General features: G+C 39.6%; 1 protein-coding gene across 4 annotated transcripts in view; it reads left to right on the forward strand.

The window, feature by feature from the left end:
* apol1 (apolipoprotein L, 1) overlaps positions 1–14,988 on the forward strand; it is a 30,637-nt gene extending 15,649 nt beyond the window's left edge. For all 4 annotated transcript variants that reach the window (XM_033650717.2, XM_078173026.1, XM_078173027.1 and 1 more), the window contains 9 exons: positions 5,609–5,692; positions 6,579–6,635; positions 6,842–6,931; positions 7,021–7,071; positions 8,556–8,597; positions 9,537–9,614; positions 9,705–9,741; positions 10,222–10,273; positions 12,352–14,988. In XM_033650717.2, the coding sequence (XP_033506608.2) occupies positions 5,609–5,692; positions 6,579–6,635; positions 6,842–6,931; positions 7,021–7,071; positions 8,556–8,597; positions 9,537–9,614; positions 9,705–9,741; positions 10,222–10,273; positions 12,352–13,315 (1,455 nt within the window). In that variant the 3' untranslated portion in view covers positions 13,316–14,988. The remainder of the gene's footprint in view (positions 1–5,608; positions 5,693–6,578; positions 6,636–6,841; positions 6,932–7,020; positions 7,072–8,555; positions 8,598–9,536; positions 9,615–9,704; positions 9,742–10,221; positions 10,274–12,351) is intronic.
* The last annotated feature ends 947 nt before the right edge of the window (positions 14,989–15,935 follow it).

Consider the following 15,935-nt stretch of genomic DNA (forward strand, 5'->3'; position numbering starts at 1 on the left):
TCCGCCGTCAACGTTGTAGAAGCCGAAGTATTTCCACACATCTGCTTTTAAATTAGAAGAAGCTGTTCAGCTCTCACAGCGAGGTGGGTAGCGTTCAGCCATGTTTGTTTTCCTCTGTGCACGTGTCGGCGTGTCTGCTCCAGGTGCGCATCCCAAAGTGTCCCGGAGATGACACGTACCGCGCTTCTTAGTTCCGCATTATTTAGAACCTTCTGTATTACTCTAATTAACAGATTTAAATAATCGAAATTTGGACGTTTGTGAATCGATTCAGATTCGTCCACGTCCGAATCGCGATGCATCTAAGAATCGGAAATTTCCCCCACCCCTATTATCCTCCTTATCCCAACCTACAAGCCACTTCTTAAGAGAGGGAAAACTGCCACTAAAGAGGTGGAGATGTGGACTGAGGATGCTATTGAGGAACTAAGGGGAGCCTTTGAGTGCACAGAATGGGACGTTTTCAAGCACTCTTCTTCAGCTCTTGATGAAATGACTGAGATGATATCACCCTATACCCTCCACTCTCCAAAAACTTAATCATCCCTACTAAACAGGTCAAGGTGTTTCCGAATAATAAACCCTGGTTGAACAAAGCAGTAAAGGATGCACTGCATAGGAAACACAATGCTTTTCTCCATGGTGACAGCAAGGATAAGATTGAAGCTAAAAAAGAAGTTAGATATGAAATTAAGAGGGCAAAACTACAATATAAAAGTAAAATAGAGGGGAAGTTTCACAGTAATGACCTGAGGGCTGTATGGGATGGTATGAAGGCCATGACAGGCCAAGATAAGAAGAAGAATTCTGGGTCAGTCACAATAGATGGTTTTGACTCAAATTCAGAACTTGCAAATGCTCTGAATGATTTTTACTTACGTTTTAATGATGAACATGATTTTACTAAAGATCACTGTGATATACAGTACAGGCCAAAAGTTTGGACACACCTTCTCATTCAATGCGTTTTCTTTATTTTCATGACTATTTACATTGTAGATTCTCACTGAAGGCATCAAAACTATGAATGAACACATGTGGAGTTATGTACTTAACAAAAAAAGGTGAAATAACTGAAAACATGTTTTATATTCTAGTTTCTTCAAAATAGCCACCCTTTGCTCTGATTACTGCTTTGCACACTCTTGGCATTCTCTCCATGAGCTTCAAGAGGTAGTCACCTGAAATGGTTTTCCAACAGTCTTGAAGGAGTTCCCAGAGGTGTTTAGCACTTGTTGGCCCCTTTGCCTTCACTCTGCGGTCCAGCTCACCCCAAACCATCTCGATTGGGTTCAGGTCCGGTGACTGTGGAGGCCAGGTCATCTGCCGCAGCACTCCATCACTCTCCTTCTTGGTCAAATAGCCCTTACACAGCCTGGAGGTGTGTTTGGGGTCATTGTCCTGTTGAAAAATAAATGATCGTCCAACTAAACGCAAACCGGATGGGATGGCATGTCGCTGCAGGATGCTGTGGTAGCCATGCTGGTTCAGTGTGCCTTCAATTTTGAATAAATCCCCAACAGTGTCACCAGCAAAACACCCCCACACCATCACACCTCCTCCTCCATGCTTCACAGTGGAAACCAGGCATGTGGAATCCATCCGTTCACCTTTTCTGCGTCTCACAAAGACACGGTGGTTGGAACCAAAGATCTCAAATTTGGACTCATCAGACCAAAGCACAGATTTCCACTGGTCTAATGTCCATTCCTTGTGTTTCTTGGCCCAAACAAATCTCTTCTGCTTGTTGCCTCTCCTTAGCAGTGGTTTCCTAGCAGCTATTTGACCATGAAGGCCTGATTGGCGCAGTCTCCTCTTAACAGTTGTTCTAGAGATGGGTCTGCTGCTAGAACTCTGTGTGGCATTCATCTGGTCTCTGATCTGAGCTGCTGTTAACTTGCCATTTCTGAGGCTGGTGACTCGGATGAACTTATCCTCAGAAGCAGAGGTGACTCTTGGTCTTCCTTTCCTGGGTCGGTCCTCATGTGTGCCAGTTTCGTTGTAGCGCTTGATGGTTTTTGCGACTCCACTTGGGGACACATTTAAAATTTTTGCAATTTTCTGGACTGACTGACCTTCATTTCTTAAAGTAATGATGGCCACTCGTTTTTCTTTAGTTAGCTGATTGGTTCTTGCCATAATATGAATTTTAACAGTTGTCCAATAGGGCTGTCGGCTGTGTATTAACCTGACTTCTGCACAACACAACTGATGGTCCCAACCCCATTGATAAAGCAAGAAATTCCACTAATTAACCCTGATAAGGCACACCTGTGAAGTGGAAACCATTTCAGGTGACTACCTCTTGAAGCTCATGGAGAGAATGCCAAGAGTGTGCAAAGCAGTAATCAGAGCAAAGGGTGGCTATTTTGAAGAAACTAGAATATAAAACATGTTTTCAGTTATTTCACCTTTTTTTGTTAAGTACATAACTCCACATGTGTTCATTCATAGTTTTGATGCCTTCAGTGAGAATCTACAATGTAAATAGTCATGAAAATAAAGAAAACGCATTGAATGAGAAGGTGTGTCCAAACTTTTGGCCTGTACTGTATTTGATTCTTTAAATGACATTACTGTCAACCCTCGGCTTACGATCAGCGCCATATCTGTTAAACACATGTTCTCCAAATGTAATGTCAGAAAGAGCCCTGGGCCTGATATGATCACTGGCAAACTGCTAAAAGTCTGTGCAGACCAATTATGTGACATTTATTCTGATCTTTTTAATTTGTCACTCTCCCAGCATAAGGTCCCAATGCCATGGAAGGAGTCTATTGTAGTCCCCGTGGCTAAAATCAAGTCTCTGAAGGTGCTTAATGATCTAAGGCCTGTAGCCTTGACTTCAATAGTGATGAAGACTTTTGAGCGGCTGGTCAAACAAATTCTTATTGAAAAGGTTCAGAGCCAGCTTGACCCGATGCAATTTGCTTATCGGGCCAGCAGAGGGGTAGATGATGCAACCATCACTCTGTTCAATTACCTGTACAAGCATCTTGAGGGTACAAGAACACATGCTAGGCTTTTATTTCTAGATTTCTCTTCAGCTTTTAATACAATCCAGCCACATATTTTAATCAATAAATTATTGTCAGATTTTAATCTTGATGCTGGACTGGTGAAATGGGTGCTAGATTTTTTAACTTGTAGGCCGCAGGTTGTAAGGGCTAATGATGCCTTTTCCCAGAAGCGGCTGTCATCCACAGGCTCACCACAGGGGTGTGTCCTGTCTCCTTTATTGTATATTCTTTATACAAATGATTGCAAGAGGAAATACAAGGACAGGCATCTTCTGAAATTCGTGGACGATACAGTCCTCATCAGCCTGCTCCAGGAAGGAGATGTCGATCATGGTCCAGTCGTGGAAGACTTTGTAGAGTGGTGTGACAACCACTTTCTGAAGCTAAATGTCCTAAAAACTAAAGACATGGCCATTCATTTTAGGAAAAACTCTCCCTCTACCCTCCCAACCATCATTAAGGGCTCACAAGTAGAGACAGTAGAGCACTATAAATACCTGGGCACAGTCATTGATAAAAACTTGAATCATGACTTCAACACGTCTGCAATCTGCAAAAAGGGTCTGCAGAGACTTTATTTTCTGCGCAGACTGAACACTTTTAATGTGGACAAGACACTGATGGTTTTATTTTACAAATCTTTTATTGAGTCTGTTTTATGTTTGTTTTTTCTTCTTCCATCTGGCCGGCATCACAGGCTCCCCAAGGTTAGAAGCAATAGGTTTAAATTTTCTTTTATTCCAAGTGCAATAAATGTTCTTAATTTGCACTGAGTCTTGATGGACTCAATTTGCCTGCACTGTCTATAAGCACTCCATATGGTCTTATCCCCTTATAGATTTATTTTTTCTATGGACAGCTTGATCTGATCTATTTTATTCATGGTTGTTGTGGTTGTGATTGTTGTTGACATTGTCTTGATTGTCCCTTGTATGTTGAATTGCACTGCAAACTAAATTTCCCCTTGAGGGACAATAAAGAACTGAACTGAACTGAACTGAACTGTGAGGGAAGTAAACAAAGAGCTAAGTCAAGAGGGAGTAAGCTCAAAACAAATTTGTGATACAAGTAAAGCCATTGTCTTTAGCCATTGAGCTCTTTTGTGATGGTTTGTGTTATTGTTTACTGGCACACGGTAAATATGCTTTGTTCTTTCAACACTGGATTGTGTTGTTAATCTGCTAACTGGCTAAGTAGCCTCAGGACTGTCTTCCGGTTTCTCTTTTTGAATGACGACAGACTACTGCTGTCTGCTGGTGTGGAGAGTTATTTCCTGTCACGCAGGCACAGAACATACTTGCTGGTTGGCCGTGGGTTGTAGTCTTTGTGGTGTGTTCATGTGCAACTTTTTGGTCAAGGTCTAGCAACATGAGGCAATGCAACAGGGGGCATTTGTTGCCACTAGTTCTCTGAAGTTGGTTTGGTGTTTCTGGGCCTTAAGACTCATGTCTTTAGAGCAAGATCTCGTGACATCACAATTAGTCTGGAAGCCAGTCGTGTTTAATACACCACTTACACAAGTCCAGTGAGAAAATAGGGCTGAGTAATATATTGACATTATATTGATATTGTGATATAAAACTAGATATTGTTTGAGATTTTGGATATAGTAATATCTGAATTATTATCTTTTCCTGCTTTTAAAGGCTACATTACAGTAAAGTGATGTTATTTTCTGAAGTTAACAGACTGTTCTAGCTGTTCTATTATTTGTCTTTACCCACTTAGCCATTATATTCACATTACAGATGATTATTTTTCAAATCTCATTGTGTAAATATTTTGTATAAGCACAACGAGACAACCCTACAATATTGTTGTGATATTGATAAAGGTATTTGGTAAAAAATATTGTGATGTCTGATTTTTCTCCACGGCGCCAAGCCTGAAGAGGACACTTAAACCTCCACTACGCACACACTTTAAATTGACTTTTCAGTGCAGTAGGAGACATCGTATGACCAACAGTTAAACTTTTGAAATGAAAAATACTTCCATATTCATAGATTTTGAAATTTAAATGAGGGAAAAGGGGTTTATGTAATTTTAAGACTTTGTAATGAGGTCCTTGAACTTTTTTTTGTGGAAAAAACACTTCCAAAGCATACTATTATTATATTAAAGAAGTATTTTTTGTGTGTCCTGAAACAGAGAGGGAGTCTAAAAACACATGTCATTATTATTTAAAAGGAGTTTTAAGTCTCTACCCAAAAAGAAAGACAGATGTGAGGAACCCTGAACAGTTGTCAGATTTCTAGATTGAATATTGGCCTATTACACTGTCTGTCAACCACTTAAATACAATAATATCACCATTTGCTTTCACAAGCCTTTATCAGTCATACTCTTGCATACACACAAAAACAAAGTGGCCCACAAGAAATGACTACAAAGTTTCACATAGCAAATTCAATTTTAATTTTTATCTTTTCATGACCAAGAAAATGAACATGTTGTTGCCTGCTATTTATTGATATGCTGATTGTCTTGTTTGCTCTTGATGTCTTGTCTATGTGATTTTTAACTCATAGTGTGTTAAGTTTTTAAAGGGCCACAATGCAAATAAGCTTTAATGTAATTTCCCACAGAGCCAATCAGACGATGAAGGCCTCAAAGGTGAATCTGCGGAAGCCAAAGAGGGAGAAGAAGTGCCCCCACCAGAAAGCAAAACAGTGAGTCGCTCGAACTGTTTTTATTACTGATCCTAGTTTTATTGTTTGTGTTAAGCTCAGAAACTTAATTAGGACATACAGTGATTGATACAGAGAATGACTGACCTGTAGTACGTATGTATTTGTGAGTTGGAGACTTTTTAAAATATCTTAGTGTGTGTGGTATGAGCCCGTGTTTGCTGCTACATGCAGGTGAAAACAAACAAAGGGTATTTGTTGCTGGTATCCTGCCAGGATCTAAATGTTCTAGTTCCTGCTTCCTTCTTATCAGTTCTTTCAAGCTATGCAAATTACATGTGGCTCCTCCAGGCTATTGTCAGCGTGAGGTTTACAGAAGCTTGTGTGTTTTTTACAAGGCTATGTTACCTCTTAACATACAGTCGTAACTTAAGTAACTTTCAGGTTGTTAAATTGGTCTCTGACGGTGTTATATATTCTTTATCACTTTGTTTGATCTCTTCTTTGAAGCTGTATGATGTTTGAAACCCAAGACTGTTTTCATGGCTTCATTATTGAGGATTTTTCTGTATTATTTGATACACATTTCTCCACAGGACTAATATATTTGGTATCTAAAGAAACTTTTAGGTTTCCACTAGATTGTAAAATAATTTTGTACTGCCAGGAGCAGATGACAGTGAGATTAGACTGCAACTATTTTTTGATATACATTAAACAAAACGTATCGTTCCTTGTGTATTTGAGGGAAGAAACAGACACATGACATATTTGTATAGTGATGGCTCTTTGAACTGTTGCAGACATTAAAGTATAGATGCAGTTTATCCATTTAAATATAGGTCACCAACGGCTGTAATGAAATGTAGTTCTTCCAGTTATGCTGCTCACGTCACCTGACACTGTCACACTGCCATTTTTTTTACAGACCAAAGTGAAAAAACACAAACACCACAATCCGTTCATGCCACGCAGTGGACCCAAGGTATTTGCTTCATTTTGCAATTCATGTACCGCCAATACCGTCACAACGATATACTTTATCTTCCATGCACCCACTTCAATCTGTTGTATAGACCATACTTAATTCATTCACTCCTCAAATGATTTGACAAAGGCTGCACAATGTTACAAATTTAAAAGATATTTTAAAGCAGGAGGGAGGTTTACATGCAACCTTGTGTTACGCAGCTTCAGACTCCGTCTGATGATGAAGGGCTGAAAGACGAAGATGAAGATGAAGAGGAAAAGAAGGATGGGGAGGGCAAAGACAAAACAGCGGTATTTTAACTAATTTCTTTACTTAATTGGAACATTGTAGAATTTGACCTGTATCAGAGTAACACCACATTCCTGCTTTTTCTTTTTAGACCAAAGTCAAGAAGCCAAAGAGACACAATCCTTTCATGCCTCGGGTCAAGGTAACACTCAAACATGTGACAAGTACAAACTTGTTTCTTTCCGCATTGACAACACTGCCAAAATGTCTGGTAACACACCACCTTATTACAATAACCTCATGACTAATGCTGGTATAATTGAACTTTGGGCTCATTGAGAAGTTCACATTGCTGCAGACAACACTGGAGTCACATCTTACACATCCTTACATCCCTAAAAAGGATTATCAGATGTTGTTTTCAAAACAGTGGATCTGTATCTCTATGGAGACAGTGAATTTCTGCATGTCACTGAACCGGAGAAACTTTAAGTAGACTGATCCAGGGCCAGGCCTGCGTCATACATGTCACTTTCATGATGAGCAATAAACCCCATCCACCTATTTAAGGTATTTAGTGGAGGCTATCCTTCCCTAATTAAATATAACAGTTAATTACATTTTACAAAATGAAGCCTTAAGGAATATTGAAGTCACCTATGTTTGAATGACACAAAGCCAAAGCAAGAACCCAGTTATTTCACATATTTCATGTCTGAACTTTGGGCTACAGACTGTTGCGTTATGTAGTAACTCTAGGTCACTAGTAGCACCACCATCATACCATGTATCACAGGGATAGGACTGGCACAGATTGTACTTGGAATTAAATTTCTCAGAGGCAGAACAGCTCTGAAGGGAGAAATATCTAAATGTCTAAACCTAGAAGGGTGTTGTTTATCACACTGAAAAGGCGTTAAAAAGGGTGACATAGGAAAGAAAATGCTATTTAACTTAAAGATGAGTGACGGAAACATAAAGTAGCTTTTAAGGTTTTGTTCCAGAACAGCTTCAGTGCTCCTTTTTCTACATTATGAAATAATTGTGTCCGGACTTGAGTGGAAAGATGAACACCATTATTTTACAAGATGTTTCCTAATTTGTTGTTTTGATGATGATGATGATGATGATGATGATGATGGAAAGGACTGCCAGACACACTGCTGGAAAATATCCCACAGGTGTTCAGTTGGGTCGAGATGTTGTGACTGTAAAGGTTAATTTTCATGCTCATCAAATCATTTCCAGAATCACAGAAACATCTGCATCTACTGTGTTTCTTCACTCATTTATTTATAGTTTTAATAGTCTGTCACCTGTCTGTATCTCCCTTGCTGCTTGCTCACTGAAAATAAACAGCCTTGCCCTGTTATTTTAGCACATTTATTAAGTTAGCATAGATTAAATTCCTAGTGTGTTATGAGCAAACCACAGAGGTGGGTACCTAGCTGTTGATTTGAAGACCAAAATAACCAGTTCCTTTTTTTTCCTTTGTAACTAATTTTGAATTTGTTGAAATAACATAACATCTACCTCCAGAACAGCTCTGCCTCTGAGAAACTGTTTTGTATCTGTTTTGTCTGCATGGAAACCAAAATGAGCCCAAAAGCAAAAATTTTTATTTGATATTATAAACGATTTAACCATGTGTTTGTCTGGGTGTGTGTTTGTGTTCATTGGTTTCAGGGCAAAGTCATACAGAAGAGAGCACAGGACGGAGCCGCAGAGGTAGAGAACCAAACTGTATCAGACTAACAGTATTTGATCTGTCTTCTCTTTCTTTCCTTTTAAGCTTTAAATTGAAAGCGACTTGTAACCTATACCCACCCTGTCTATGTCAGTATATTTGTCCATCAGACTGACAAGTTGCAGTCTTACTTATTGTGGTTCATGATTACAAAAGTGTCTTTCAGTCACATGACCCATCCCTCAAAACAACCCCTTTCTTATGTCTATCTCCAGGGTGTCCGCACAGCTCCCAGCAGAGACTATTATAGTCGACATGTTTTTTTTCCCCTCCACTGTCAACATGAAACCCACCCCCCCACACCATTACATAGTGTTTGTGCATGTTGCTAGTATGGAAGATGAGATGAGGTTACAATGTGCCCGAACTTGTTTCTCTGCTCTGCTTCCTTTTTCGACGTGTCCATGGAAGATTTCAGTCTATTTTACTTCTGCAAAAACTGCACAGTCAGAATCCCTTTTACCATCACTTCCTCCTCTTTGTCAGAGCAGATACAGTGAATTAAGTGAAACTGAGGTTATGTGATGTTATAAGTTACTTTAAATTCTTGCTGTTGGTTTTCTTACTCAGTCTTTTTGCCCCATTGACGTACACTTCACCTCACTGTAAACCCAGACTTTGTCTTTTTTTGTCTTATTGGTAATTCTCATTTTGTTGGTTTACCATGACAAAATGAACATAAAACAAAATTTAATTAAAAAAATAAAACTTTAAAAAGTTTATCAAATTAAATAAGGATAAAAATTAATAGATAAGCTTTTAAACTAAGATATTGGATCAAGATATACACACAGAGACAATGGGGAACTAATGGTTACACTGCAATATGTTTCTAATACTTATTTAAACAAAGCCAGGTCTAATGTTTGAGATGCACACTGCTATATAAATTTTAAGAAATATTATGTGTGTTGTCCCAGAATGAAGGTGGAAATAGAACCTTGTTTGACCAGCTGGAAGACTTCCGTATTGACCCAGCACAGCCTGAAGAAGGACAGGTTGGTTTCATAATCTGATGCCTCATTATTAACTGTTTGGATTGCAACGATAAACATGTAGACCCACACTTATCCTATGGTGTCTTTCAGGATGTGGACCTTATGGAGTGGTGGAACACAGTGGAGTGTGAGTAACAAATTAAATGTTTTTTCCTTATTTTATTTGAATTTTTAGTTTCTTCTCGTATCATTAACTCTGCATGACCAAAAGTATGTGGACACCCGTGATTACATAGTTTAGTGTGCAGTTTTACATTGTTTGGGCCCCTAAATTCCAATTAAAGAAAATCTTAATGCTGCAGCATACAATTATATTTTAGACGGTGTTCTTCCGACTTTGTGGCTCCAATTTGGGGACCATCATTTCTGTTACAACATGACAGTGCCCTTGTGCACAAAACTGGGTCAATTAATAAATGGTTTAATGGATTTAGTGCGAAAGAACTTGACTGGTCTGCACATAGCCCTGACCTTCATCTAGCACCTTTGAGAGAATTGAGAGAATAATATGTTGTGGATGTTTTGGTATCCAAATACTTTTGGCTTTGTAATGTTTGTGACTTCAAGAAAGAGCTTAATATAATTTTTTTTACTTGCATTTCCTCAGCTTGGGAGGACACGCCTCAAGATGATGACATGACAGAAAAAGAAGAGGCCAAGTAAGGGCATACTCAAATAAGTGTTAATATAATATTTCACTGCATTTTGTCTTTGGTCTCTTAAAAAGGGTCTGTTCACCTTATGTTTCTCTTATTTCTGGTGGTATTTAGCCATGCAGAAAGCTTCAGTGTCATGTGCCAAAGATTTGAGATATGCACATCTATGTCCTACATGACCCCAGTTTGATGGAGAATAGAAATTCATTTGCGCGGCTCAAAACACTGACAAATCGAATTTCAAAAACTCACACAGAAACACTGGGCCTCATTCACTAATATCTGCGCAGAAATGTTCTTACTCTCCGCAAAAAATAAGTACTACCAATTTTGTTCTCACCACCGTGCGTATGTTAGTAAATCAGAACCATTCTAAATTGACAGGCGCGTGTCTGTGCAATCGTGCAATCAGCATACTACCACGCCCCCATTTCTCCATATAAGGAAACCGCTTGCCTAGAGTTGATTCATGAATGAAGGAAGCGGTTACACGAGGAGAGAAGTAGTAAATTTCACAGTTTGTTAGAAGCGATGGCGCCGGGTCTTACAGGAATGCCATGGGTCATTGTAAGATTGTGGAGGACACAGCATGCCAGGATGATCTTGCACACCTTCTCAGGGGTATAAAGTAGTTTGCCACCGGCCGTATCTGATCCAAAAACATCCAACGGCCCTTAAGCACGCCAAAAGTGCGCTCTACGGCGCGTGTGTGGGCATGTATGTTATTATAGTGCACCTCTTGAGGGGTTTCAGGGTTTGCGTATGGTGTCATCAGCCATGTTTTAAGGCCATATGCCCGGTCACCCAAACAATATAACATTTTAACATTAACGGAATAGAGACTTACTGAAAATACTAACTTAAAACAATTGAAATAAAAGACTAGAACAAAAGATGCTCACCAACAAGCCATCCACTTCTCACAGCCCCTGCCTCCAAATGCATTCCCACTGTACTGTTTTGCAAAATAAATGAGTCGTGGGTGCCTTAAGAATATGGCAGTCGGCATTATAGATCATCTGCACGCTGATGGAGTGATAGTTTTTCTGTTCATGTTATTGTTAATATTTTAATTGTCACAATGATGAGGGTGAACGTGTGTCATTTTCATGGTAATTTAATCCATTTGGCCAATATATTAGTAAATTAATTATTTTAAAAAATGTAATTAAATCTCTTTTTCATGAATGTGGTTTTATAGACTCTGCATGTACTTAAAAGATATGTTTGCATTTTCTAAGTCAGTTCGGCCTTCCTCATTTGTGCCTACGCATGGTCTGAGGCAGTTCTAAATTTGTTCGAAGAGTAAGAACAAATTCGGGTAAGAAAATATTGATGAATCCCGGATTTGTGCGTCAAACGATTGTACACACAGTTTAAGCACAGATTTGTGCGTACGCACTGTTTGTGAATGAGGCCCATTGTCACCGCTCAGCAGAAAAAAAATAAATGTATCCACCTTCAGTATATAGACCAAATCACAATGTTCACAATAACTCCCATCTCACATACATAAAATTAAACGATGCTGAGCAAATGCTGCCTCAGTTAGTTAGCTTTTAGTCACCTAAAAAAGGCCCGTCTAAAAAATTAGTTTAAGTGTCGCTACATATCCCACTGCCTTGATTGGCATAAGGTGTAAGGTAAGGCAGAGAAAATATTCCAAATATAGTTTACACTTAAATTAGATTTTTAGGTGGGTCATTTTAGGTAGCTAAAATACATTTTTTAGCTTGTTTAGCTTCTGTGCCCATACATTGGGTTTATCAAAGAAAAACAGTATATCAAATAAGGTCATAATTTTAACTTTATATCTCTAAACGTTACAGTGACAGCTGAAAATAACAGAACGTAACAAGTTAGCCGAGTTTTACATATCCGCACAACTGAGATCAGTTACCAGTTGTCGCCTCAGACATGATTGTTGTTGTTAGTGTAATGTCACAGTGATTCGGTCCATTGGAGAGGAAGATTAATATCACAAAACTTGAGCAAACCCACCGCCATCTGCATGGCTACAAACACTTGTGGTAAGTCAGTGACCCAGCTCTTTGTAATCACTCTTAACTTGCTCTTCTCAGGGCATTTGCTGTGACGGCAGAGAAGGTGCAGAAGGGCATCCGAGTCTTCAACAAACTGTTCTCAGAGCGTGCAGAGAGCCTCTGGCAGCACGTCATCGACCTCAACGGCATCGCAGATGGTTTGGACAAGTTCAGCAAGAACACAAAGATTGCTCAAATCACTGGTGGCTCCACCAGCGCCATTGGGGGCGTGGCCACCATTGCTGGCCTTGCTCTGGCCCCAGTCACCATGGGAACCTCCTTGATTGTGACGGCAGTTGGACTGGGTGTCGCCACTGCAGGCGGTCTGACATCAGCAGGTGCCGGTATCTCCAACCAGGTCAACAACTCCATGGACCGCAAGAAGGTGGAGAAGATTGTGCAGGATTATCAGGAAAAGATCCTCGACCTCAACAAGTGCCTGAAATTCATCAAGCAAGGTATCGAGAACCTGAAGCGGTTCGACCTGATCAAGATGAAAAATCACGCCTACAACCGCGACTTCCCTGTGCTCAGTAGTAGTTTCTATGAAGACGGCGCCATGGCAGGAAAAGCGATCCTCATCAACGCTAATGAGATCATGCGTGTGGTGCAGATCGCCAACGTGGCAGGCAGCACAGCAGCCAGAGCGGTCCAGATTGCCAGTATGGCTACTGGTGTGCTCACCGGACTCTTTGTAGGTATGGACATCTACTTTGTGGCCAAAGACTCCAAAGAACTCAAGAAAGGGGCCAAGTCAGAGTTTGCGGCCAAAATCAGGGAGGTGGCTACGCAGCTTCACGACGGTCTGGTGGAGCTCAACGGGATACGAGAAGAGCTGCAGGCCACTTCTCCAGAAAATGACGCAGACAATGATACACCTGCTCCAGACAGTGAAAAGAAAGAGAAAGAGAAAGAGTACAAATATGACAGTTCAAGTGAAGATGAAATCGACCGCATTAAAAAGGCCATTAAACAGGACTATGAGAACCGAGAGTATGTCTGACAAAAAATAAGAACAGTGCTTTGACATAACGCTTTTAGAGCACGGTCAGTTTCCTGTTCTCCTACAAAATGTTCAATTGATTTTGAAAGTACATGCTTAAATCTCCAGCATACTGCTGCATTGTTAGCATCTATGAGGTGGTTGGTGCCAGTTTCTTAAAATGCAAAACTACTCTCAGGCCTATTTTAAACGCCAACAGAGGAAAGTCCACTCGATGAAATACACTAGTTTCTGAAACTTATGGACTTTTATGTTAGGGACCTGACCGCTTGCATGGAGCTGAGGCTTCGTGCTAGATAAAGTATCATATCTGCTTTTCTGGCTGCTGTGCCAACATGTGAAACTGCCATGTGGTCCTTAAGAAAATGGGCTCAAAGGTTTAACTAAATCATGTATTTGGATTGTAGATAATCAAAGAAACAAGTACAAAGTATTTTGTCAGCTTTATAATTTAGACTTTAAAGTGTTGCTTAGAGTTTCAAAGTGCATCAGTTAATATAGAAACACTTTTACTGACCAGGAGATTGTGTACACTCTTAGGGACAAGTGCCTTTATTATTTATAATGCCTTAGAAATGCATATGATGCAATGTAGCATTAGTCTGTTTACTCATGTTGTTTTTCTGGTGTCAGGGCTGCAACTAAATCATTTCTCTCTCATCCTCTGCTTGAGGTTTTGGATCTGATGTGGGATGTTTTAAAGTCTTGATATTGGTCTCATTTTGAAGTAGTGATGAGCTTTGTTTTCTAGCTACTATATAGTAAAAACTACTGATTGACTAAACTTGCTGCTTCATTAAAATGTAAAGGTTCTGTATGCTACATGCAGAGGATTACTATAGCTGCAGACAAATATTTGCTATGTAAAGATATAGTGGAGCAATGGCATCCTGAGCAGAGAATGAAGTCACGCTGCCTCAGGGTGTGTTGGAATTCGAGCTTCTCTATGGTTTGTTGTGGTAAGCTGGTCCGACCACGCATGCATGTTTGTGCATGTGTGTGTTCCACTGGCTAACTCATTGCCACTACTTTGCTCTGTGCTTATACAGTACAACAGTTTTTGCTGATATTTGGATGGTGTTGTTGCAGAGGTGAAGCGTTCACCCTCTGGTTCCCCCCTGGTAAACACCATTAGCTCTGTCAGCACTGTTGCTGTTGTTAAGTGCAGTTTACAGAGCTAGCACCATTAGCTGCTAGCGGCCGGCTCAGTTGAGAACCATGTCCAGACAACTCATACGACACCGTTAAGGAATGTCTTGGCTAATTAAGACTGTGGTGATGTGTAAATGAATCAAGTTTAGTAACTGGTTTTCACTCAGTTATAGTAGGTGTTTTAATGGCTTCCAGGTGTAAAATAATCCTTTACTAAACAACTGGAATGACAGAGGTCTGTAAAAACCAGCCATGATTGTGTATGTCTGTCCTGAAAGAATCTTCTGCCATTTCCTTTTAATGTGGCATTAATATTTAAAGACTTTTATTCCAAAGTCAGGGTCTGATATGCGGTTTGTACTGGAGGCTCTAATGATGTCAGCTCTGTGGTCTGTTTAATGAACTTAATATTTATTTTTCTGGGTGGAGTTGTTCATTCGATACTACCTTTTTATGTGCAATATATTGTAGATCTATGTGTAATTAATGTGAAATTGATAAATAAAGGCCAGAGAAACATATTCTGTCAGTCTGTTGCTTTGTAAAGTTTATATGCAAGCAAGCAAGCACTTAATTTCCTTCTTCCCACTGCTGTGCACTTACTGAGATCCTTACGTGTTCACTGTTTGCTTTTAATTTCCATGAGGTTTGCTTGCTGCATATGTCTCTGCATTTCTGTCACCTTTCACACTTGTGACATAATTAAGACATGATATACTACTTTGACCTTGTGTAAGCACAGTTATGTGACTGGGATTAAATTCAGGCGGCTTCCACACAGAGCGATAAATTCAGGTAGGCAGAGGCTCCATGTGCTCTTTTGTGAATAGATGTAGCGTAATCATATCTGATCAGTATAACCCTGCGCTGTGCTGTTCAGGGTTTGGAGCACCCCCGGTTACACTTTTAACCACTCCTAACAATGTACAAACCACACCTAGGAATACAACACTGCGGCAGGCCGAGACGATAAGCCATAGGAGGCCCGGACAAGATTTTCAGCAGATGTTAAGTTGCTCTTTAAACTGAACTGTTAGAATTTACCAATGACTTTTTGCACACCAGAGAGTCCTATTAATAAGTGATTGATGAATAAAAAGTAACCTTATAAGAATGATAATAACAATAATAATAATAATAATAATACTTTAAGACTGTTATGCTGCAAACTTTCTGTAACATTGTTTAAATTGATTTTTTCCCTCAGTCTAAACTTAATAGCCAGTGACAAAGAAAAAATGTATTTGAGATGTTTGCACATTTAATAAAAAGAAAAAAATGAAATACTACATTGATGTAAGTATTCAGACTCTATGACACTTACATTTTAGCTGAGCTGCCTCCGATTTCTCCTCCTCAAATGTAAGATGTCTCTATACTGGTCACTTCAATTGATTGGACATGATTTAAATCACTTCTTAAAACCCATTTTTATAGACTTGATTTTATGTCGTCTTTTTATTCATCT

This window comes from Epinephelus lanceolatus, chromosome 12, assembly GCF_041903045.1.
Source record: "Epinephelus lanceolatus isolate andai-2023 chromosome 12, ASM4190304v1, whole genome shotgun sequence".
Classification (NCBI taxonomy): domain Eukaryota; kingdom Metazoa; phylum Chordata; class Actinopteri; order Perciformes; family Serranidae; genus Epinephelus; species Epinephelus lanceolatus.